This window comes from Misgurnus anguillicaudatus, chromosome 7 (assembly GCF_027580225.2).
Source record: "Misgurnus anguillicaudatus chromosome 7, ASM2758022v2, whole genome shotgun sequence".
NCBI lineage: Eukaryota > Metazoa > Chordata > Actinopteri > Cypriniformes > Cobitidae > Misgurnus > Misgurnus anguillicaudatus.
The window spans coordinates 3,264,033-3,289,269 of NC_073343.2; the positions used below are offsets into that span (position 1 = coordinate 3,264,033).

General features: G+C 36.4%; 1 protein-coding gene across 38 annotated transcripts in view; it reads right to left on the reverse strand.

Annotated features, from left to right (window-relative positions):
• nrxn3a (neurexin 3a) overlaps nucleotides 1–25,237 on the reverse strand; it is a 411,002-nt gene that overhangs the window by 3,854 nt on the left and 381,911 nt on the right. For 22 of the 38 annotated variants that reach the window (XM_055172356.2, XM_055172392.2, XM_055172373.2 and 19 more), the window contains one exon: nucleotides 12,695–12,779. In XM_055172356.2, coding sequence (XP_055028331.2) covers nucleotides 12,695–12,779 — 85 coding nt within the window. Of the gene's footprint in view, nucleotides 1–1,101; nucleotides 1,678–12,694; nucleotides 12,780–25,237 lie in introns of all 38 variants that reach the window. The other 16 variants (XM_055172393.2, XM_055172391.2, XM_055172394.2 and 13 more) reach the window with 3 other exon arrangements.

Sequence of the window (25,237 nt, forward strand, 5' to 3'; positions counted from 1 at the left end):
TGAAAAATAACTTGCATTACTTTTTTTAGAAAGTAACTCAAATATTAATGTGTACATTTATAAAGTTCTGCGTTACTTTACTCGTTACTTCAGAAAAGTAATATTATTACGTAATGTGCGTTACTTGTAATGCGTTACCCTCAACATTACTTATGACTGGTTTTGTGGTCCTGGGTCACATACAGTATATCCAAGAAGAACGTAATTTGTCCGTCTGTCTGTCTGTGTGTCTGTTTGTATATACATATATACATTATATATGAAGAAAGATCTGGCTCCCCAGCAGCACACTAACTCATGCCTTTTGAATGGCTTTCCTAATGGCAGTTATTCTTCTTCACTGTGCAATGACAGCTGAATAATATTAAACACAGTTACTTAATGGATATAGTTTGTTTTTATGGGCCTAAGACTAAAAGAAACATTTTATTAATAAGTAATTCAGTACAAATATAAAGAAAGAAACAATTGGAATTGCTATGGACATTAAAGTGTTTATCATTTTAAAATGTGAAAAATAAAGACGATCTTTCTAAATAGGCCAAAATTATTTATCTGAAACTTCGGTGATTGGGATACAAACACTTAGATAGACTAAGTTGTTCACATAGAAAGTTACTGTATGTTATTCTTGTTTACAGCCACTGAGATGCCCAGATATTACTGACGGTGACAATTTAATAAAAAACTTAAATAAAAAAACATCTCAGTCTTATCTGCTGTGCTAAGATTAATATATAAACAAAAATAGCTTTGTTTAACATTTCCATAATCTTATTTTGCAACTGCCATTGCGACTGTAAGACAAAACTGCCATCAGCCATATATATACATACCAAAGGACTTGCAAAAAAAACAAATTTAAAGAGAAAAAAATCTTAATATTAAAGGGCAGACTTAAATGATAACAAAAATAAAGCCAATACCACAAGTTATCGTAGCAAACTGTACTATACTTGACAAACAGGCAATATAAATACAGTATTTAGCAACTTTTGATCTCAAAATACATACTATACTATACAGTACATTTAAACAAGCAAATTATTAACATTATCAACATTAGAAAACGTAAAGGCATACCAAGTTTTGTCAACTTACATCAACAAATTGCTCGCATGATTTTGGCATGAAGAAAAAAACGTACAAAAGAAAGTTGTGTAAGAATGTTCTCGGACAGTTATTTTCTTGTGAAAACAAAGTGACTGGTTATCGTGTTTCTGGTTAGATATATATTTATATATACTTTTCTTCCCACATGAGAGAGAGAATACAGGGAGGCAACAACACATACATCCACACCACGTAACATGAAAAATAAACTTCACCATTATTCTGTTTTGTCATTACTTTGATAAATAATCCAGTTTTCTTACAAAAACTGTACATATTAGAGCCATTGATTTATATAGCATTTCTTTTTTGTTAAATAAATATCTACATTCTAGTAATTAAACTTTTTGCTTAGATTGGATTAAATCTTCAGGTTTGAGTGAATGGATGACTGTACATATTTGACCATAGCTAAAGGGGGAAGGGGAGGGGCGTTGTGAGAAGGGTGTCGGACCTATGAACATACTACATAGGAGATGATAATGATGGGGGTGATTGTGTAAGTCAGTTGCCATGTCCATGTATAGGCAGTACGAAGCGGTCGGGCAGCATTAACGTTTTTGGCTGTAAGGAAGGGATGGGGATATACAAACAATGAGCATATACATGCCCATCTACGAAAAAGAACAAAACTCTAACACTGACAATCTGACAAACCCTAAACTGCAACTTATTCGCCATGCAGTTTTGAAACATTCTTTAAAAGTCAATTGTTTATCAAGATCACTGCAGAATTTGAAAAAAAACAAGAAATAGATCTGGAACCTTTTCAATGATGTCCATGTGCCTTTTGAAATCTTAAAAAAAAAAAAACTAGTGTGTTTTTGCATGCGAGTTTAAGCATAAATTGGTTTTGTTGCAATTTGTGTAGACTTTAAGACATTTAAGCACATGGAAATTTCACTGAATTTGTTCCAAATCTTAAGAAGAAGACCAAAAAACATGTTATCAAATTAATGATAATTGTGATTTGATATTCACATCTATAGGCAAAAAATTCAGCACTAATTTCGAAGCCCAAAAATTCAGCTATTCAAAAATGGGAACCAACAAAAAATGAAATTGATTTGAGTGTGTATAAATTATAAAGAGACAAAATTCCCAGAGACGAAAGAACAAAGCAATTCTAATTTTCACACACTACAACCAGATGCACAAACTATAAAACAGACACAATCCAGAGGGACAGTTTAACAGACAACTGCTTCCTCTGTCATGTGACCCGGAGACAAATATATCTGTCATTGTTAGTCTTAAACATGTAACAGGCGTGCAGTCTGGATGTATGTCAAGAGAGAGGAAAATTGGCTGAAAATGGGTTAATTTTCTTTTTTACTGCAAGATGTTGACGCATGCGTAAACTAAGTTGCATTTAGGGAAAGTAGACGAACAATACAGCAAGCTGGGGGTCAAATCGGACATCAAAAGTTAACTGGGGTCAGTGAAGCCTTTTAACCAGGGCCTGTAGGTCACAGATGTTCGTTTGTTTGTGAATTTTAAATAGCAGGGTTTTTATACCAATCATCTGAAGTCATTATATGTGAACAAACTGCTTTCAAATGACATCCATGACCACGTTTGTACCTACAGACTTTGGTTCAAAAGCAAAAGAGAATTGACTGAGGAATTCCACAAGAGGGTTAGCAATACAAAAATCTGGATGTTTTGGGTTAAATTTCTGATTTATGAGTCTTTCATTTTGTCTATAATCTAATAATTAAATAAAGTATTTATTTTTGTAATACATATTTGGTTTATAAATTGTCCACAACATTTATTTGAACTGAAAATTTTCCCTTTCTATGAATACATGTATATGATTAAACTCAGTGTGAAGCCTAAACTCCCCAAAGGTTTAACAATCAAACGAAACTATTCTGCAGTATATGTTTCTCTAGTTATTTTATCCAACATTCTAGAACATTGCATGCTGGGAAATCTTGACATTCCTATACAGGCAGGGGTCTGATTGAACATGAGTCAATGTTCAATCAACGGTGAGAGACGCACAATTTTCTTCTAAATGAAATTGTACGGCTACGTGACCATCAGAGCTTGTTTGTTTGAGTTATGACAACTCTTGACGCTTTAATTTTTCTTGTTTTGCGCACCACCAGACTGACTGAATTAAAACTATTCGTTCCAACATATTGTAGCATACGCATGATGTTATTGTTACTAAAGTGTAACTTTTATGCTCATGATAAGCATTTTATAATTAGCTAGCATACAGGCACGTTTTTGCAAGATGTATAAATGGATAGATTAGAGAGCACTTGTTGTGCTTTTGTGGAGATCTGTGTCTATTGAACAGCAGAACGCAGTCGGTTGGTGTAAAAAATATTTTCCTGGTTTGGCTGATGTAAGAGCAATTGTTAAAGGGATAGTTCACCCAAAAATGAAGCTTCTGTCATTATTTACTCATCTTCATGTTGTTCTGAATCTGTGAGTTTCTCTATTCTGTTGAACAGAAAAGAAGATATTCTGATGAATGATGGCAAGAACACCGCTGACGGCACCCATTGACTTACATATTAGGAAAAACAAATACTATGGAAGTCAATGGGTACCATCAACCGCGTGCCCACCATCATTTATTAAAATATCAAAAAAATATCTTCCCTTCTGTTCAACACAAAAGAAAAACTCATATATGTATAAAACAACATGAGCGTAACTGATGACAGAATTTCCCTTAAAGAAGATCATTATTATTTTTGTATAAAGCTTTTTAAAGGGACACTCCACTTTTTTGAAAACATGCCCATCTTCCAGCTCCCCTGGAGTTAAACAATAGATTTTTACCATTTTGGAATCCATTCAGCTGATCTCCGGGTCTAGCAGTACCACCCTCAGCATAATTCATTGAATCTGACCAGACCATCAGCACTGCGCCAAGAAATAACCAAAGAGTTTCGATATATTTTTTTGATTTAAAACGTGACTCTTCCGCAGTTACACCGTGCACCAAGACCGACGTAAAATCAAAAAGTTGCAATTTTCTAGGCAATGATTTTACGTAGCATCCCAAAATAGTCCCCTTGGTTACTTTAAATAGAAGAGGACCATTTTCGGGCAGTGCGTAATATTATTGCGCCTCCTTTAGCCATGTTACATCAGCAAAGTTCATGATTATTACGCCAGAATGAGAGTATAGTTCTTAGCCATATCTGCATAGAAAATTGCAACTTGTATTTTTCCGCCGGTCCCAGCACACGATGTAACCACAGATGGGTCAAGCTTAAAATATCGAAACTCCCCGGTTAATTTTTTAGCACCATGCCAGTCGGTCTAATCAGACTCAATGGACCACGCCAAGCCACGCCAAAAGTGCCACCGCCAGACCCGGAGATCAGCTGAATGGACTCCAAAATGGCAAAAATCCAACGTTCAACTCCAGGGGAGCTGGAAAATGATCACACTTATTAAAAAAAGTGGAGCGTCCCTTTAACATCTCTCCAACAAAGTTTATAAAAGTGTTCTGCTTTATAGTAAACCTTGTAATAAACCTACCTCTTTCAAACAAAACTGCAAAATGCCTTTGGAGTCTTGACTGACTGAGGAATGTCTTTACAAAGTAACATCACCAACTACTGGCCTGCAACGCATAAGGGGCAGTTCACATGTCACGCCTAAAAACATGAGGAAAACACTAGGTGCATAGGTTCTTGTCACATGACCTTTGGTGTGCTTGCGGCATTCTGAAAAGTTGAGATGTTTTTAGCTCAATGCGGTGCGGACGTGCCTGGAAAAAAAATAGCGCATCACACTGCGTGCGCGCCACGGCCACACCGCTTCTATTATGAGCGCGCAAACCGCCGCCTACATTTGAAATAACAAACTTGAGCGTGCAAAAGACACGATATGTGAACGGCCCCTTATACAGCATTTTTAGTTGTTTTTGTGGATCTGTGTAAACGGGGATCACTCTGACAATGTTCTTGTGTCTACAAAAAAATTTCCATTATTAGTACAATCATTGTCATGTAACCGTACCCAGTCTCGAGTCTGAACCTGAGCTAAGTGCGTCTTTAAAACCTACTAAGCAACTAAACTGTGAAGTAATGTGCCCCATTAAAATGCACACAAGGTAACACAAACTATTTGCAAAGAAGGGTATTGAAACTGTTCACACACAAGAGGTGTCTTTCAATGTGAGATGTCTTGTGTGTTCTTATCTCTGGTCCCACTATGGATAGATAATTAAACAGTAGCTCAAATGCTGAACAGTCACCTGCTGGACCGTGATAAAAGCAAAGCCCACCCCTTCTGGTGCAGGATAGGGCTGAGCAATACGGTCTTTCCTATCCAAACCATTCTTCCTTTGTTCTACCTTTATTCCAATTTCATGCATTCGGATGGAATCTAATTGCTTTTGAGTCCAAAGATTCTCACTTGGGTTCAATCATCATGGCATAAACAAGCTACACTTGCATTTCCCTTATCTTTAGAGAATTCTTTGTATTATGAGAGTCTGAAACTATGAGTGTAGCATATAATGCCACCTGCTGTTCATATAAGAAAGACGAATGCATCAGTTACAGTTAGTACAAAAATAAATTTCACTGGAAATTCTTCAGCTTTAACAGGCGTTTCATTTTAGTCAGGGATGCTGAAGCCTTTCTTCTCCGTTGCATTTGAAACAAATTGTAGTCAAATAATTTACATATGCTAATTAATTAACACAATAAATACTTTTAATCACTTCAATGTCACCTTTTAATCACTGTTTGTCATCTAAGGTAGGATTTTCACACAGGATGCATTCTTTTATTCCACCAGTTATTCATTTATAATCGAGTTAAACTGAAGCACCAATGAAAAATGGGAAATACTTCTATGAATCTGGGTTTGATTCTTTGTAATTCTATATTTAAAAATAGCCTGAACCACAGTACACTGTCAGAAAAAAACTGTAGCTCTTCTGTTGCTGGGGTGGTACCCGAAGGTTCTGTTTTGTACCTTTACAGCCAGGTACACAAAACACAACACAATGTTGTTCCTTTCTGAGTACATTACTGTACTTTAAAGACCTACATTGTAAAAAATCTTTGCTTTCTCAAATCCCTTGTTGAACCAACTCAGATTTACAAGTCATTTCAACTTACTATTATTTATCTTGACCAGAGATGAGTTGTTATATCTACAGATGAGTTGTTATAACTTATAAAATATAGTTGAAAAATTCAACTTTTTATAAGTTGTAGCAACTCATCTCTTGTCAAGATAAACACTAGTAAGTTGACACGACCTGCAAATCTGAGCCGATTCAACAAAAAATTTAAGGCAGCAAAGATTTACAGTGTATTGTGTACCTTCACGGCGCATTCACACGGGGCGTCAGCGTTAACGCTTAACGGAAGGCTTGTCTGAAGCGTGGCCAACAGCCAATCACAGTGGCCGCTACACATGCTCCGTTCTTCCATAAACGTAATTGGCTGGCTCTGCCTAGGTTATTTGCATAAGGCGATCTGATTGGCTGACGCAAGCGTTGCCGCTTGAAAAGTTGTGAAATGTTTAACTTCTGCCGCGAGCAACGGCACTGACGCGGCGCCGACGGATCCACAATTCAGTTTGGCAAATCATGACGTCACCCATTAAAAGTGAATGGGAAGCGTTAACGCTGACGCCCCGTGTGAATGCGCCGTTAAAGGTACAATTGTTCCCCTAACTTTTAATTTTGTGTCCTTAAAGGTACACAATTCACTGTAAAAAAATGTTTAATTAAAAAACTAAGTTACCGGTCCGCCTCAAATTTTGAGTTAATTCAACTTTAAAAGTGCAGTGTGTAATTTTTAAAAGGATCTCTTGACAGAATTGCAAAATAATATACAGAACTATATTATCAGGGGTATATAAAGACATTTGTTATTATAAACAGTTATGTTTTTATTACCTTTGAATTATAGATTTTTATTTACATACACCAAGAGTCACCTTACACTCTAAAAATATTGGGTGTTTTTAACCCAGGGCTGGGCAACCACTGGACAGAACACATATCTGGGTTAAAAAGACCCAAATAATGGGTTGTTTTTACCCAACTGCGGGTTATTGTTAATCAACCATGTTGAAACAACCCAGCAGTTGGGTTAAAACAACCCATTATTTGGGTAATTTTAACCCAGAAATGTGTTCTGTCCAATAGTTACCCAGCCCTGTGTTAAAAACAACGCGTGTGTAAGCCATTTTGTGTTTCTACAGAAGCCCTTAGCGGACAAACTTTTTTTATTAAGTTGTCTGCGATGATGACATGTTTTTTCGGTGGCGGCTACTGTAGCTTCTCTTGCTATGCGTTTCAAAAGCGAGGGGTGAGCAGTAGACTGAGCCGGTGGTTGCAATTCGCAGCCTCACCACTAGATGCTGCTAAAATTTACACACTGCACCTTTAAAAATAAAATTTTACACCATTTTTTAATTAACTAAGATTTTTAAGTTGAATTAACTCAACATTTTAAAGCAACCCGGTAACTTTTTTTTAAAGTAGAACCAACAAATTTTATTGTCCTTGCAAAATAAAAAGTTTAATAAAAATTAATTAAAATTACTTTTCACTTTATGTGAAAAATGTAAGTTAAATAGACTTACATATTTAGGTGTTAGCAATTGAAGTAACTTTTTAAGTTGTACTTTTTTATTTATTCATAATGGGACCATGCACAATTTTTAACATAAAATTACCATTTAATGTACTGTACCGGATTTAGCCAAAGGCTAGTTTTCATCCATAGTCCCCCAGGCAGGTCAACGCTAAAATAACATTACACAGACAGTGTATAAAAATTGTGTAGGTATTGTACCCTAAAAAGGACAACATTTTAATGTGTTGTATACCCATGAAGGTAAAAAAAATTAACCATTGAGGGTACCACCCCAGTGGCAGAAAAAGGTGTTGTTTTAAACCTTTTTTTTTTGACAGTGTATATAACGCATATAAAAGCCCCAAAATCCATAAAGAAAGTAATATTTGATATAAGAATTATCACAAAACTACATACATTATTTAGTTAAAATAAGTGCAACAAGCAAGTTTATTTTGTCATTTTTTGTTGCACTTTAAATAAAACACTTGAACTGACTCAACTGACTGCAGAACTGCAGAGATGTAGCCTAACCTTTAAAACTGATTAGTGTTATACTACATGCTGACATGGATTTGTAAGACAACTTTAGAGTGAATACATCACACTGACCCTGAATATATAGACTCAACTTTGAAATACAAGAGTATAAGATGCATCGGTTGCCCAGATAATTCAGTCCCTGGAGACTTTTTGGCCTCAATTTTAAATTCACTTCACCTTTTCACTTTCTCAGAGAGGAACGCACTCATTTTAAACACTGAAATGATAGCTATTTAACACTACTTTAGTATGAATGCACATTTTGGGGACATTGTTTACTCCTAAAATATACCTATACCACTTTACATGATAGAAATATTATTTAGGCAGTTTGTATGTAGACATCAACTTTTAGATAAGAAGATTTTAAGTGCATAAGCCCTCCTATGGAATTCCAGATAAAAAGGGAAAATCAAACCATTTTGCAAACAGAGAACAGAATCACATGACAACACATCAACACAGAGACAGATTGATAGACAGAAACATGAATACAGAAAATGCAGCAGAAATCTATGCATCCATAAGCTGAGCGATGGTGCCTAAACATACAGCACTACAGGTTAGTCTGTCAATAAAGATATGCGTTAAGTACAAATAATGGTGCCATGCACTGAATAATGAAACGGTAATCGAGAAAATGACACTGGCTAGCAGCTACCATTTTACATGCCACAAATGACTGCTTGAGAAAGCATGATGTTAAGAAGCGTACAGTTTGTGGCAATAAAACTCTTTCTGTGCCATCTGCATTAAAAAATTACTTCATATGCAGAACGGCTTTGCAAAAGCGCAGGGGAGAGGGATTCAAGGGTGCTGGTCATTCTTTTAACACAACTTTCTTAAGATTACTCCACTTCTTTTGATGGCAAGAAAAGATTTTTAGTTGCCTGTTATTTGCTTTGTTAATCAGAGATCAAGGACAGGTCAAGCCTGATGCCACAGATGCTTGAGAAGAATGGACGAAAAATCGATTTCAACACCAAAACATCATGCGGAACAAGATGAGGCGAGATGACATGAATGTTGCTTTTGGATAGCTGGTAAATAAAATGAGGACTTTATCGAAAGACAACGAACAAGCGTATGAAATTAAGAGGAGTAGTACTCCACACATGCGGTACAGAATACTCTCTACAGAAAATATGAGGACGGACCCCTGCAGCGATAATGTTTCATGCAGTTTCACATCACCTGATGTAGAGGTTAGAAATGGCATGAATTTCTGTGTAAACGTGACTGGATGATTGGGACCCTGTCAATAGCTTTCTTTATGAGTACATAAAGATTTACGAAAGATGGATATTGTTCTCAAACCGCTAACCTGATGACTGTCATTTGGAAGAAATTGGGATTGACATTTGAGAGAATTGCCGAGGGTCACAACTGGTTTAAAAGCAGATTGCTAGCCTGTCGTGTCTAGGTGAAAACATAACCATATACCAATTTCATCAGATGGGACACTATAAACATGTTGTACGCTTCTGCGCCCACCTTATAGGCAATAGATAAAACTAACAGGCTGTGAAATGGCATTGGGCTTTGAATATGATTTGATCTTCTTGTTATGTGCTTGGCCATTTATCAGAATTGGACAAAATTTTAGTTTCTCCAACTATAGACACGTATGTGACCCTGGACCACAAAACCAGTTATAAGTCGCACGGGTATATTTGTAGCAATAGCCCACAATTAATTTTTTTTAATGCCAAAAATCATAAGGATATTAAGTAAAAATCATGTTTCGCTAAGATATTTTGTACATTTCCTACAGTAAATGTATAAAAAATCCAGACTGATCTCACGGAAAGTTTTGAAAAATGTGATTCATTTATTGGTGTCCATGGCACGAAACCCAGCCCCTGTCCTGCCCCGAGCACAAATGTCCTTTTCGTGTCACCTGCACGAACTTCCACAAATATTTTTTTGTGTCCGTGGCACGACATTGTATTTTCGTGCCATTTATGTATTTTTTCATTGTTTTCTTCCTATTTTCTTACCGTTGTCCCTAGGGGTTGGGGTTCGAATCACTTTCTGTTAGCTATTTAGACATCCTAACCCAAACCCCAACTCCAAACCCAACTTCAGGTGAAAATAATTTTAAAAGCGGAAGAAATACACGTAGAAACCAAAAGTACATAAAAGTACAACATAACCCAAACCCCAAATCTAACCCCAACCCCAAGCGACAATGATTTAAAAAAGGAAAAAACAATACATAAAATGACTCGAAAAAGAAAGTCGTGCCACGGACACGAAAAACCACTCATAGAAATTCGTGCTGAGTGACACGAAAGACAATCATGCCCAAGGCACGAAAACAGCCGAACTTCGTGCCATGGACACAAACAAATAACTTTTTTTGTGACTATAACACAACTTGCGTGAGATCATACTGAAAAAATTGATTTATTTTTAGTAATATGTGTTATTTAAATAGTATAAGTTATTTGGTACCACTTTATAATAAGGTTGATTAGTTAACATTAGTTAACTACACACTGCACTTAAACAGCATTTATTAATCTTTGTTAATGTTAATTTCAACAATTACTAATACTTTATTAAAATTTTGTTAATGTTAATGCACTGTGAACTAACATGAACAAACAATTAAAAGCTTTATTTCAATTAAATAAAATTAACAAAGATTAATAAATACTGTAACAAATGTATTGTTCATGGTTTGTTCATGTTGGCTAATACATTATAAACCTTTTTGTAAAGTGTTACCAGTTATTTAAACATTTTTATACAATTTCAAGCAACTTCTTACTAGTCAAGAAAGTTAAAACTTGTACTTTTAATTTGATTAAACTTAAACATTTTAAGTTGTAATTTATATTGTACAAAATGTCTTGTTGCACCTAAATGTTTAAGTTTAAGCAACTTCAATGAATAACTAATTTTTAACTTTTTTTTGACTAGTAAGAAGTTGCCATGAATTATAAAAATTAAGTTGTAATAACTTAAGCACATTCAACTTTGTTTTGTTTATTTTTATTTATACCAACTCCTCAATAGTCAAAAAAAGTAGAAATTACTTATTAATTCAAGTTGTTTAAAATTTAAGTGCAACAAAGATTTTTCTGTGTGGTTGTGTGGTCCAGGGTCACATATATGGCAGTGTGAATAAAAAAAAGTTTACCCGCGGAAAACAATAAGATCTACAAAGTAAACATTTAGAGTTTAGCTTTACTATAGCTACACTGTAAAAAATAGCTGTAATTATGCAGCTGGTTGCCAGTAACTTACTGTAGAAGATAAAGACTGAAAATGTTTCATGTTCATTTAACTTTGAACAAACTGTTGCCAGTAAATAATATAAATGTAAAATCTACAGTAAGTTACTGGCATCTAGTTGCCAGTTATACCCAGTAATACTGTAATTTCTACAGAATTTTTTTACAGTGTATTTCTTTGTAAAAATTGGCTACTTTTAATATAAATCGACCCCTGGGACAAATCCTTCTTAAAAGAAAAAACACCCAATTAATATAAACTGTTGGCTTTGCAAATTTATAAAATGATAAAAGTAGATCTCTGATTGGAATCATGCTGTGTTAAAGTATAACATTTCAATTAAGTAACTATAATTGCAATCATACATTTACATCTTTCACAGAGACACGACCGACTGTTTCTTCAAAGATATCATTATGTTACAAAAAGCCGCAGACTTCTCTCAAACCTCTCTCCTTCTTTCTCGATATCTCTGTCTAATTACTGAATCGTATTTTTCATATTTGGGTTGGAAAAAATTAGCAGAACAACTTGTTCACACTGAGGCAAAATGATATCGATAAAAATAAGCATAACGACACAAAACAAAAATTTCTACACAGAAATTCGATGATATCTGTTCTCTATAAAGAAAGTTAATTTAGATCAAGCCTCTTGAAATGAGGAAACGCAACAGAAAAGACTGCTTCAAAAGCAATTAATCTGATAGATATCACTCTACTGTTTGGCTGAAAGCAAAGTTCAAGAGAAATCTCAAAATGTATCATATGCGAAAACGCAGTCCACTATCACATGACAGACAAAACTTCAGTATGATACATTTTGAAGCATCAATGCAGAGAACATGTCACTTTTCTGTACTAACTTTGTACATATGCTCTCATTGCAAGCATTGGGGACAAAATTAGTAATCAGTGTGACCATGTTAACCACTTCGGAAAACCCCATGGCCAAGTGTAGCTCTTAATAAAAGTTTGGGAGGGGGAGATGGTTAGATTCTATGCTACAGAATGGACTAAGAATTAGAAATGCATACCTATTATATTTATAATGGTATCCTAATATATCCATGTCTCTGTTTTGGTGTACATGGGTTGGATTGGACGGGAAGTTACACTTTTACTATCCATGGGGGGGGAGGCGATGCTTTGAGGATCTGATCCTCAGTTGCAAATGAAACGTCACCACAGAGAGGCAAGCAAAATTCAACTGACCTAGCCCACCTGCATGTCCTTCGCACTCCGCAAAGTCTTCATCGTCACTGGAACATTCCGCCGATGAGACCATTTCATCTGTGGTCTACGATCAGACGAGAAACACAAAAACAGAACAAGAGACACACACAAGAGACAAACTTAATGCAGTAGAAGGCATTTTTTGACTATGTGAGTCCAGAAACAGGTGGTAACCCAGTCGCACAATAGTGTTACAGCATTTATTTTACAATGTTAAATATAGGATGTTAATATTAAAACCATGCAACACATGTAACTTTGAACAAAACAATACCCTTATATTAAAGGTACACTCCACTTTTTTGAAAATATGCTCATTTTCCAGCTTCGCTAGAGTTAAACATTTGATTTGTACCTTTTTGGAATCCATTCAGCTGATCTCCGGGTCTGGCGCTACCACTTTTAGTATAGCTTAGCATAATCCATTGAATCTGATTAGACCATTAGCATGGCGCTTAAAAATAACTAAAGAGTTTGGATATTTTTCCTATTTAAAACTTGACTCTTCTGTAGTAACATTGTGTACTAAGACCGACAGAAATTAAAAGTTGCGATTTTCTAGGCAGATATGGCTAGGAACTATACTCTTATATAAGAAATAAGACTTCGATAAGACTTCGCTGCAGTAAGATGGCTGCAGCAGACGCAATGATATTACGCAGCAGCCGAAAATAGTCTCCTTAGTAACTTTCAATGGCAGGGGACTATTTTCGGGCAGTGCGTTATATCACTACGCCTGCTGCAGCAATGTTACAGCAGCAAAGTCCTTGATTATTACACCAGACTGAGAGTATAGTTCATAGCCACATCTGCCTAGAAAATTGCAACTTTTAATTTTCTGTCGGTCTTAGTACACGATGTAACTACAGCTGCTGTAACATGGCTGCAAGAGGCGCAATGATATTACGTAGCAGCCGAAAATAGTCCCCTTGCAGGCATGGCATATGCTGCAACGTATGATGAACACCCACGCTTGACTAATATTGGATAATATTACTGAAGCGTTTATTTCACTTTGTCAGCATCATTGTGATCACGTACACTACACTGTCAGACAAAATGGTCAAAAAATTTGCCCAAACTGTCACTGGGACAGTACCCTTTCAAAAGTTCCTAATATCTACCATTTAGTTACAGATATGTGTTCATTTGGTACCAAATGTGACCTGATCCAGCAAAATGAGTCACAGTGACCCAAATTTCAAAATTGAGATTTGGTATCAAATGGAAAGAAGAGATCATAAGCTTTCAAATGATATCTTAGTTGAAGTCATACCTTGAATGGTTTTAAAGATATAAACATTTGAATTATGGTCGTCTGCCCTCTTTTTCCAACTGAAAACCCGAGAAAATTGCTTTTAAAGTTTTTTGTCCATTTTTTGTAGATCTTTCAAAATCCATTGCATTTTAAACAGGGATAAATTATTTATTCTACAGCTTAATTTGACCAAAGACATTAACATATATAAATGCTATTACAGTAAACCAGACTGAAGCTCAAATTATTGTATATATAATAAGTATTTAGATATACAAGTATTTATTTAAACAAATATTTTAAAAGGCACTTTTACAAAGATTTACTAAAATCAGAAAGATTAAACCGAAGTGCTAAATTTTTGATGGAAAAATTGTTTCAGGGGATACCCGGGAAATGCTCCGAGGTGACGAGAGGATTTGAGAAAAGCAATGTTCATTTCCAGCTAATTTAGTAAAACTTTTTCGTCATTTAAATATCTTTATTCAATTATCTGGACTATGAAACTTTGGGAAATTATTTTTGAATGTCTGTTCTTTGAAATTAGCAATTATTATTATTTTTTGATTATTTTATTGTTTTTCCACATTATCGGTCCATATCTTAAAATGGAACGTTGCGACTTCAGACTCATTTTGCCAAAGCGGGTCACAAATAGGCATCTTTGATACACTAATATGCACTCTTTGGTACCAAAATCTAACTTCGAGGTACTAATATTAACTCTTTTGGTACAAGGGTGTACTTTTTAATTTACACCCCATCAACTAAGGTTGAACACCCTGTGATTTAATGTAAGACTATAGTCTTGCATATTTAGTTCACTCCAAAATAGGCTAGTATTATTACTTAACTTCTGCTGCTTGACTCCTCAGTGTAAGGAATAGTCCCTTTCACACATACAGTCTTTACTGGTAATTTACTGGTAAATTGCAGTTAACATGTCATGTGTGAACAGAACCTTTCTGGTAAATCAGTGCTCCCAATTTACCAGTAAGACAGGTTGTAAGATTAACGGTAATTTACCGGTAAGCGCTGTGTGTGAACGAAAAATATAGCATTACCGGCATTTAGATGACGTCAGACCGCGCTGACAGATCGGGCGGGCCAATCAGAAAGTTTTTTATACAGGTGACGCGGTTTCCCCCAGACTGTTTACGGACGTTTCCACACACGTTAAAAGTCGAGCACACCTGAAGTTAACATCCAGATTTCTTCACCAAAGTTGTTTAAAACAGCTTACCATCTAATTGCCAAATTGCCGACGTCCTTAGCACACCATCTGTGAAGCCTAATGTGCAAACGCGCAGGTTCCGTTTGACGCCGCCTAACGCAATGTTGTTTGGTCACGAGCAACTTCGCGACCGTTTGCCACAGATGTGAAAACAACAAAATACGGACCGTGGATATTAAGTCATAACCCGCCGTTTACAAATACGACACGGACGGAGCTCGCCGGCCGCGCGCCACAGGTAATTTCCGCTTTCTCTCCGAGTTTACCGGTATTTTGATACTGATGTGTGAATGATGTCTTACTGGTAAAAAGACGGAACGTCACTGCATGTGTGAACAGCACATTTTTGTATTTACTGGTAAATTCATTCTGGTAAATTCATGGTAATTTACCAGAATTACTGTGTGAAAGAGGCTATTGTTATGAAATTATTATGAATTTTTAAAAGTGGGTATATACCCCATGCTTTCTAATTAAAAAGTGAGAATACTCTGTATACCGTCGCATACCCTGCACTACACCACTGGTACCACCCCAGTGACAGCTATGGGCCATTTTTGGACCATTTTTTTCTGACAGCGCAGAATGTTACACATTAAACCTACTTCAGGTTCACGATTAAAAAGATACAAAATAATTACAATCCTGATTCCAGTTCTTCTCTACGCTCACATCATAACCAAACAGTCCACGGATATAGATTCAACAAATCATTATTTTATTGTCCATAAATAGTAGTTCACCATAGACAGATATTGAGTTTACTGTGCTCGTCTCAATTCCAAACTCGGAAGATAAAAACTTTTATTTTGAAAAACTGCTCACGTCAAACATTTATGCGAGTCACCTCCATCTCGCCTTTTCGAAAGTCTGCATGGATTTCCCATCACTGTATATCACTGCGGTTGAGAGGAAAGGACCAAACACACAGCAGCAGTCCAAGATTATCTGCGTGTCTACAACTGTGATTTATCTGCGCTGCTCTCCGTTACTCATGCCACACGCTGCACCCAGCTCGTTTTTCACAGCCTCCGCTTGGCATGTCTTTATTAGGGGCAGATTAGAATGTGGGACAAAATAAGTACTGTCGTTGACCGAGTTTATGAAATTTTAAATAACGCAGGGAGCAATAGAAAGCGTTCTCGCAGGTGAAAGCACAGGGCCATAAATATGATTAGGTCTGACGGCATAATAACACATTTTCCCCCATATATTCTTCTTGGACTTAGCCAGTAAAGAATTTATTATATTTTCTTTATCCCAGTATTGGAATGAGGGTTTTAAAATACTGCGTGCAAAGATGCATTTGAATGCACATCAGACCAGGCAGGGCCGGCTCTCCGCAGAAAAGCTGTGTGCAATATCGTTTTGCGTAAACATAAAATTATTCATTGAATTTATATTTAGTGTGGCACACAACTCATTTTTATGGCTGAAAGGAGAGACGGAGATCACAGATGCACGCAGCAATAAGAAACGTAATTGACTGATCGCAGGGAAAATGTGAAATTATCTCGAGTTTCCACTTTTGAATGACTGCAAAATGCAGTATTTAATGTAATAAACCACTCCAACCCTCGGCTGATGTTCAGTATTAAACGCACCAGACACAAAATACTTGAAGAATGTGTGTTTGTGCATACATGCACATCTAAAGCTTTCTGTTGACAAATATAGCATGTACACTTTCAAATCCTTGAATCTGTTAGCACAGAATATGTTAACAGTGCTAAATATCTCAAAAGCTGTGTATCTTTTTCACAATAACACAACCTCAGTATTGCTAAAGGGCTAACAATACAGTAAGATCTACTGCATTATGTCATTTTATACACATTTATTGATGCTTTTGCTGGAAATGAGAAAATAGCTCATATACTAACAATGAGAATGTGTTTCTGTGGTATATAAGCTTTCAACATTCATCTCTGCAGAGGAGCCTAATCCTCCCTCAGCCCCACGGTGACGGGAACTTAATATTTTACTCCTGGAAGATTAGCTTATTTTTTCACTTTTCACAAAGCTCAGCATGTAATACACCATGATGTCTGACAGATAAGCAAATCCGCAAAAATCCACCATATTTTTCAGTCTTAAAGAAAATTACACATTTAAGTAACAATGTGTTTGGCCAAAAATTTTTTTTTTAAATAATAATAATAATAAGCTGACTTTTCAGGGGCATTTACCTCTAAATAATTTTCTCTAATAATAATTTTATCGAAATAATGATGATTGTAACTTTAATGACCAAAATATGGCAATAAAAAAATAAAAGCAAACGGTACACAAAAAATAATACAATTAAATAAATAAATAAATACTGGGTTGTTTCAACCCCTGGTTGGGTGAAAAATGGACAAACCTTGCTGTTGGGTTAAATCAGTGGTTCTTAGACTTTTGGCATGCGCCACCACCCCCCACCCCGTGCAGGATGAGTCCCTTCGTGCCCCCTCCAAAGTTACTTCATGACATTAAACAATCTCAAACTTAGAATTTGAAAAAAACATTAAATAATACAACATAGTTCTGTTGGTTAGTAGCCTGATTTTTCTAAAATATAATTACACAGGGCTGTTTCTCAATATGCGTTCTTCAGCAATCTTGCGTCCTTGTGTTCTCGCTCTACGTCATTATTAACCGTCAAAGTTCAATTCTAATTCTCAAGGATGCTAGTGGGTCAGTGACAAAAACGGTTTGGCAAGATGAGAAATAATTTTTTTTAAACTTGTTTTAAAAGCATGCATCAGGTTTATTCAATGCACAGTGTATTTATGTTAATTTTATGCAATTAAAAAATAAATTTGTACCATTTTTACGTAAGTTAAGACTGATTGGACCCAAAAATGTCAAATGGTGTAACCATCAATTGTGCCAAGGAATAAGAAATATTAAATATTGTATCCACCTTGATGGCATGTATGCGTAATCATCAAAAAATATATAATTTTAAAATATCATTTAATTAGTCATTTCTTAATGTAAATTTGAAAGCGTTTTTGTAATATTTGTCCTGACACGCTAAAACAGCTCTGTTTTCTAAATAATCTTTGACAAATGATGTAACAATGTGTGTAAAAAAATCATATTACACTAAACTAGATGATTATTTTATTCCACATTTTTTATGAATATATTTATATTTGAATTCGAAAAAATACTAATTGACACAGACCGGTTACACCACATTGACATTTTTGCAATTATCCCCCAAATATTCTTTGAAAATAAAATAAAACCAGAAATTTTAGACTTGTTCCTCAAAAAAGAAAATGTATGCAAGTAATCTGCAAATTTATTTGAACCCTTTTACATTTATCCATACGGACACAAAATAATTAGCGTCACGTCATTGACCCAAGTACAGATGAGAGGATGCATTAAAATACCCGGATGTGTTCTTTATATCAATGATGCATCAAGTGCAGAAATCGATTTATGCCCCAAAAGTCATTGCGGCAAAACAATGGCGGAGGATGGGGAAGTGCTACGCACAACTGTAAGTTGAGATAAATTGAAATCCTGGTTAAAGTAAACATTTGTTTGTATATTTTTAAAGTATTAAATATATAAAAAATGCTAATTTGATATTTAAATGTTTTATTGGCCCAGAACAACTAATCTTAATTAAATTTCTTATTTTAGATTAAATTATTATTTCTTGAGAAGGTATATGAAATATGGCTTGGATAATGTGAGTGTGCTCTTAAGGGGGTCGCACACCGGACACGCAGCTCAGTGCCGGGTCAAGTCACGTCTAGGATAGTCTCAGCCTCAGACGTCACGCCCACAAACTGTTGGCTGAACGTCTGATGTTTTTCGTACACTTTTCTGGAAACCCTGTGAGAATGTTAAAGTCGTCTTTGATTGGTTGAAATAAACCGGATTTCCACGAGACGCGATCAGTTTTGGTCCCTGGAAAACAAAGCTCTGACGTTCCATTGAGGAAGAAAATCAGTCGTGTTCACGTGGTTAATAATGACCAGTTATCGTGATCATCTTACCATTGGATTCTCAAAAATATGCAAAGTTTGCGGCATAAACTCCCTAAAAGACGTCCAAGAGTTTTGCTTGAGGCAGTTAGTGGAGTGAAAAAGTTTGGTTCTCCTGAATTGCTTGTAGGTGTTAAAAAGTGGAGAGATATGTTTCAAACAGATGTTTAACGGGAGCGTCTCATTGGTGTGGCTGTTGATGAAGTGCACAATGTTGTTCTATGGTGCGTAATGTTGTTTATTTAGATGCTATTTGGTTGCGGCTGGTTATTTCAATAACTGAATTGTTGCCAGCCGGCTCGTGATTGTGGGGAGTCCGAAACGTGACGCTAGATGAAACAAACTGTGATTGGTTGTTTGACATGTCGGTCAAACAGCTCATGGGCGGGCTTTGTCCAGAAAAAGCAGCGAAAAACACCAGACCTTCAGTATTGAAGGTCTGGCTACGCGAGACTACGTCTAGGACAACTCGGAGGTATTGTAAACCGGAAGTGCACATTAATAAGCGCGAGCTTAGTCAGATAGGGTCTACTTCAAAATGCAAAATATACATTTGCAGCCAATGGTATTTATTAATGATTTGGGACAAATACGATGTTATTTAATGTTAAACTATGTGACTGGTGCTCTGTGGTGCGACAGGGATTTGAGCAACATCCTGAGTCAAAGTTGGGCGCCGCGGAAAGGCGCCACCTGTCGGCGCCGGTGTGCGCATACTCATAGAAAACAATGTGTGCACTTTTACACCTTGTACTTTTGTGTACCTGAAAATTATTTCTACATGTTACATAATTTTTTGTCCACCTAAAATTTGTGCAAATTTGCATTTTCAGAGTTTTGTCAACATACTGAATGAACCATAACTTCATCTTTCACAGCTGAAAGATGTGACACTTGAATAATACAACTATGCAGCTGTGCAGGGGACTACATAATTGTAGATGACAGAGCCCTGTGGACCAGCTATCCATCTGCCCAGGTGAAAATGAGCCGCTCTGGTGTGTACTGAGTTTTAGTGAGCTGTCTGCCGGCCTGCTGAGGCAAAGACAGAGTGAAACCTGATTATTCTACCTTGACATGGTAAAGGTCATTATAGGCAGGGGCTTGTATTTTTCTCTTGAGTTTCAAGAATAGTCTGTGTAAGAGAAACAACTCTCAAGATTTGTGTGCCAAATGCCTATGAAACAACAAAATTATAATACAGGCATATTCAGTGGACATTTCAGACCTTGGGGACTAAACCAGTAAACAATAAACAGCTTACAATGTAATTGGAATAAAGATGAATGTTTTTGTAAAACATGAAAGCTAATAAATAAAAATCAAGCTTCGGGACAAGCAATAAGAGCTGAAAAACCGGCTAAATAAATAGGTTTTCATACAATTTTAAAATGCACTGTAAAACTTTCATTGCATATGCAAAATTTCTATTCCTATTTTCTACAACAGCAGGTGCAGCGCAAGCTCTGCAGTCCTGATCCTTTGATTGTTGCAGACTTCAGCTCTACTGAGATAATCTCACTGTGACTATCATCATCCAAGCCACATCAAAGCTGGCTAGTCTGGAGAGAGACAAAAATCCCTGCATTGTTCACATTCTATTCAAAAACGTGAAAAGGTTGTTTACATTGTAAGTGGTTTGAAGCCAGAATTGTGATCGAAAATACAAAACAGGAATGGGGCAGCATTTGCGTCGGCATTGCAAAGTTCATTGGTTCGAAGCTGAGGAAACACAGATACATATAAAATAAAAATGTATGGATTAAATGCACTATAAATGGCCATTCACATTATAACAATGATAACAATAACTATTTTTTACATTTTTTTTAAAGCTCATGTAACACACGCTGTTTCTGCATTTCTGATGTTAATCTGGAGTACCTATAGAGTAGTATGACATCCTTTTTATCTCCGAAGAGTCTTTAGTTTAATCAGATTTATAAAAGAAAGATTAGCTTTACCGAATCTTTCCGATCACGTAGAAAAAATGAAGAAGGAGGAGTTACTACCGCGGGTGGAGCGAGTACGAGTCATGCAACACTTATAACTTATGATTCATTACATGTTCGTGTCATTTATATAATATGCACGCGCATATTTACAACATAAGACAAAAGTCTGTCTTACCACATGCAACTAGGGACCCGGTTCGGAAAATCGAGCGCATCAAACACGCATGCAAAACTCTGCTGCTACCCTGGATAATAAACTATATCCATTGTTTCCATAAGGCTGGATTTCTTCTCCTTACATCCCAAAACACACATCTTCATTCGTGCCATTGTTGACTTTTGAAATTAAACAAAGCTGTCGCGTGATGTGAATGTTTATAAGTTCTAGCGTCTCCCGCTGATTGACGGGTGGGCGGGGTTTTTTTTCGGGGGAAGTGCCCATATAAAGAAGTGATACGTATAGAAACCCCTGAAACGTCAGTTGGACCTGTAATCGAAAAAAATTTCAGAAACTTGTAGGAATCCTGGCGAAGTGGCACAGAAATACTATGTAACAACAAATTGAATACTATGTAACAACAACGGGTGTCGGGTCGGATCTGGTGCTGAAATTTGCGGGTACGGGCGGGAGCGGGCCTCCAAAAATGGACCTGTGCAGGTAAACGGCCCTTAAGTCTATTTCCACTAAAGTGTGCAACTTGTATTAAAATTTATAGGAGACCAATATGGCACCTCTGCTAAAGAAAGTCATCCTTAAAAAAAAGAAGGGGACAGAGATACGTCACTATACAGCTAAAGTAAATGTGGCAAGCTTAACAACTTCCAGGACACTTTCCACAAAGCATCCAGCACCAATTACCTTCTTTGCCTATTCGGTCCGTCTCATCTCTGCAGCTGCAGGGCGAAATGGTATTTTGGGCCTGTGACGTTATGGATGTTGGTTAGCATTCATCTCTCTGCCTAGAGGCCATGCAAATCTGCCTAATCAATGCAGGATATTTACCATGGCTCTGCTCAGAGATAACTGACAAGCCGGGCGAGCCGTGCCAGTATCCTACTGGGTACAGAAAGCAGGAGGGAAGTACAGAAGGAAAGAGCGGCAGAGGCCAGCATCTCAATTAGGGCGAATTTGGTTATTCGGAGGAAGTTTGTGAAAAAAGAAAGTTTTTTTTAAATGAGATTATACAGAGTCTGCTCAAAGACTTCTGAAATGAGCTACAAGACAAACAAACGTAAATTATTCTGATAAACTAGTAAAAAATAGAGATTTTAGTGCTTGGCATCACATACTAATGCAGACATTTGTATTTATTGACATTTTACTGTTTATTATTGTGTGAAAAGTTTATGCTGTTATTAATCCCTTCACATATAGTTTTTGTGATCCCTATGTTAAGCAATAAGGTCCATGTGCATGCAGCGCATATTGCCTGCTGATCGCGTCAATGCGGTCTGTGTACTGACAAATTTATTTATATGCTTGGAGGGCCTTCTTCTTGTCGTGGGGCCCCAGGCAATCGCCTGCACTGCCTGTTGGATGGGCCGGCCCTGCTGGTATGTTTATGAAGACTTGGCAATAAGTGGTGGGCTTATGCTAGGAAGTCCAGAGAAAGCTAAGATTCATCTTAATAGCAGTTTCTAGTCTGCCATCTTTGCCTGTGGGCATTATGTTTCATGCCCATTTTTTGAAGCTAATCAACTTTTCTCAGAATACAACTTTAAAATGTCATGAATAGAGAAAGCTCTATTTGGGGCCCATATGGTGTTATGGCACATTTTTCTTTCTATTTGTATCCCAAATAGCAGTCACCATAATAAAATTGAACATGTTGTGCAAAACTGCTCTTATGTTTGAACCTAAAACAAGCTAGCTAGAAAAAATGTATTCTAATAAAACCTAAAGAGCTGACACGGTTCATTAATTCATCAATAAGGCTTTCCTCATGTTTAAAGACTCTTTAGAGAGTCTTGTAGAAAAGCAGTGACTTCATACAAAACCTTTTAATACAAAAGGTGTGAAAGCTTAATAGTTTCAGTGCTTGATAAAAAGCTATACAAATTTAGTGCGGCTGACCTGTTGACCTATGACATAGCTATTTCTATTGAATCATTTCTTTTCATTTGGCTTTTCTTGCAGGGTTATTTAATTGAGGTCAGAGAGCAGCATGCGAACAACACATGGCATTTCATTTATAGCACTGAAATAAGTGCAATATGAACACACAGCGAGACTCCATTAACATAGATAACCTATTAGAAAGTACCAGTCAGTTCTGGCACACCTGCCGTTCTTTATTCACATAAAAGAAATGCATGTTTCTCTTTATCTTCACTTAATGCTTAAAAGGAAGAATGTGGAAATAACTTACTGTATCAAAATTTCAAGTGATCAAAAATCTTAATTTTCCTTGAAAGGACGAGCAAATATTAACAATGATATTTTGTGTCATGCTAAGTCAAGTTTAGCTGAACTGCATACACTACTGGATTAGCATATCCTCTGCCAAAGGCCTGCGGATGTAAATCCTGTTGATATACTGTAGAAGCAAGCTTGTGATTTGCAGTACATACAGAAGCCAGAGCATTAATTTCACAGGAGCCCTAATCGATTATACAGCACCAGGGGAAGTGCTGACACTAGAATAATCTCGTAGATTTAGAAAGTTGCTGTCATGTTTTTATGCCCTTTCTGACTTAAGGTTCAAGCATGCTCAACATGTTTTAAGACGCAGAGGTTTTGTTTTGAAGATGCAAAGAATCACTGTTGTCTAATGCTCACACCATAATCATGGAAACAGCAGTGATGCTGACATCATAATCATGGGAATAGTGCTAATGCTTACATCATAATAATGGGAATGGTAGTGACACTGACATCATAATAAGGGAAACAGAGGTGATGCTGACCTTATAGAGTAATCATTGGGAGCAGAGGTGATGCTGACACCACAATCCCTGGAAACAGTGGTGATGCTGACATCATAATAATGGGAACAGTGGTGATGATGAAATCACGATCATAAAAACAATGGTAATGCAGATGTTTTAACAGATATTTACCTAAATGAAAATTTACAATAGTGTTTTTATTGCATTTTTTTTCTTGGAGGTAAAATGGAGTTAATTTTAAAATTAATTTTGAAATATTTTTAGATTTAAAGCAGGCAAATAGTCCAGTGTAGGAAAAATTGAATGAATAAGAGTGATTTAATCAGACAGATCTAATAAATTAATTTTTCAATGAACTAAGTTACAGCAATAAAGTGGTGAGGAAAACAGAGCTGAACATTGGACTCTCAGAAATATGTTGCATTAAAAATGTTTTTTTCCAAATCGCAGTATTCAGCTGCTTGTGGGAGGTGTAAAGTTTCTCACCTCCTTGAGAAATATTGTTCATGTCTGCCATTGTAGCCTGTGACTAAAATATAACCTGCTTATAAAAGGTATTCAAACAATCATATTTAGAAATGGTTTAGACAAATTTAAATGTACTTTAATACACAAACATATTTTGTAATAGATGCACAAGTAATTGCACAAATCATATTAAAGGTGCAGTGTGTAATTTTTAAAAGGATCCCTTGACAGAAATGCAAAATAATATACAAAACTATATTAATATGGGTGTATAAAGACCTTTTTATAATGACCCGTTATGTTTTTATTACCTTAGAATGATACGTTTTTATCTACACACACCGAGGGGCCCCTTACGTGGAAGTCACCATTTTGTGCTGCCATGTTTCTACAGAAGCCCTTAATAGACAAACATTTTTTGCTAAGTTGTCTCCGACAATAAAATGTTTTACCAGTGGCGGCTACCGTAGCTTCTCTGTGCGTTTCAAAAGCGAGGGGTGAGCAGTGGACTGAGCTGTTGGTTGCAATTCACAACCTCACCACTAGATGCCGCTAACATTTACACACTGCACCTTTAAGGGCTGTTGCACTGAATGATTCCTCAGTAAGAAAAAACGAGTCGCTTTTTCACAGTAATAACAGTAACGATTACTTAAGCCCAATTCAATACACTGTAGCAAAGTCGCAAAGCCTATGGGGTAGACTGATTTTCACAAAAGTTTCACA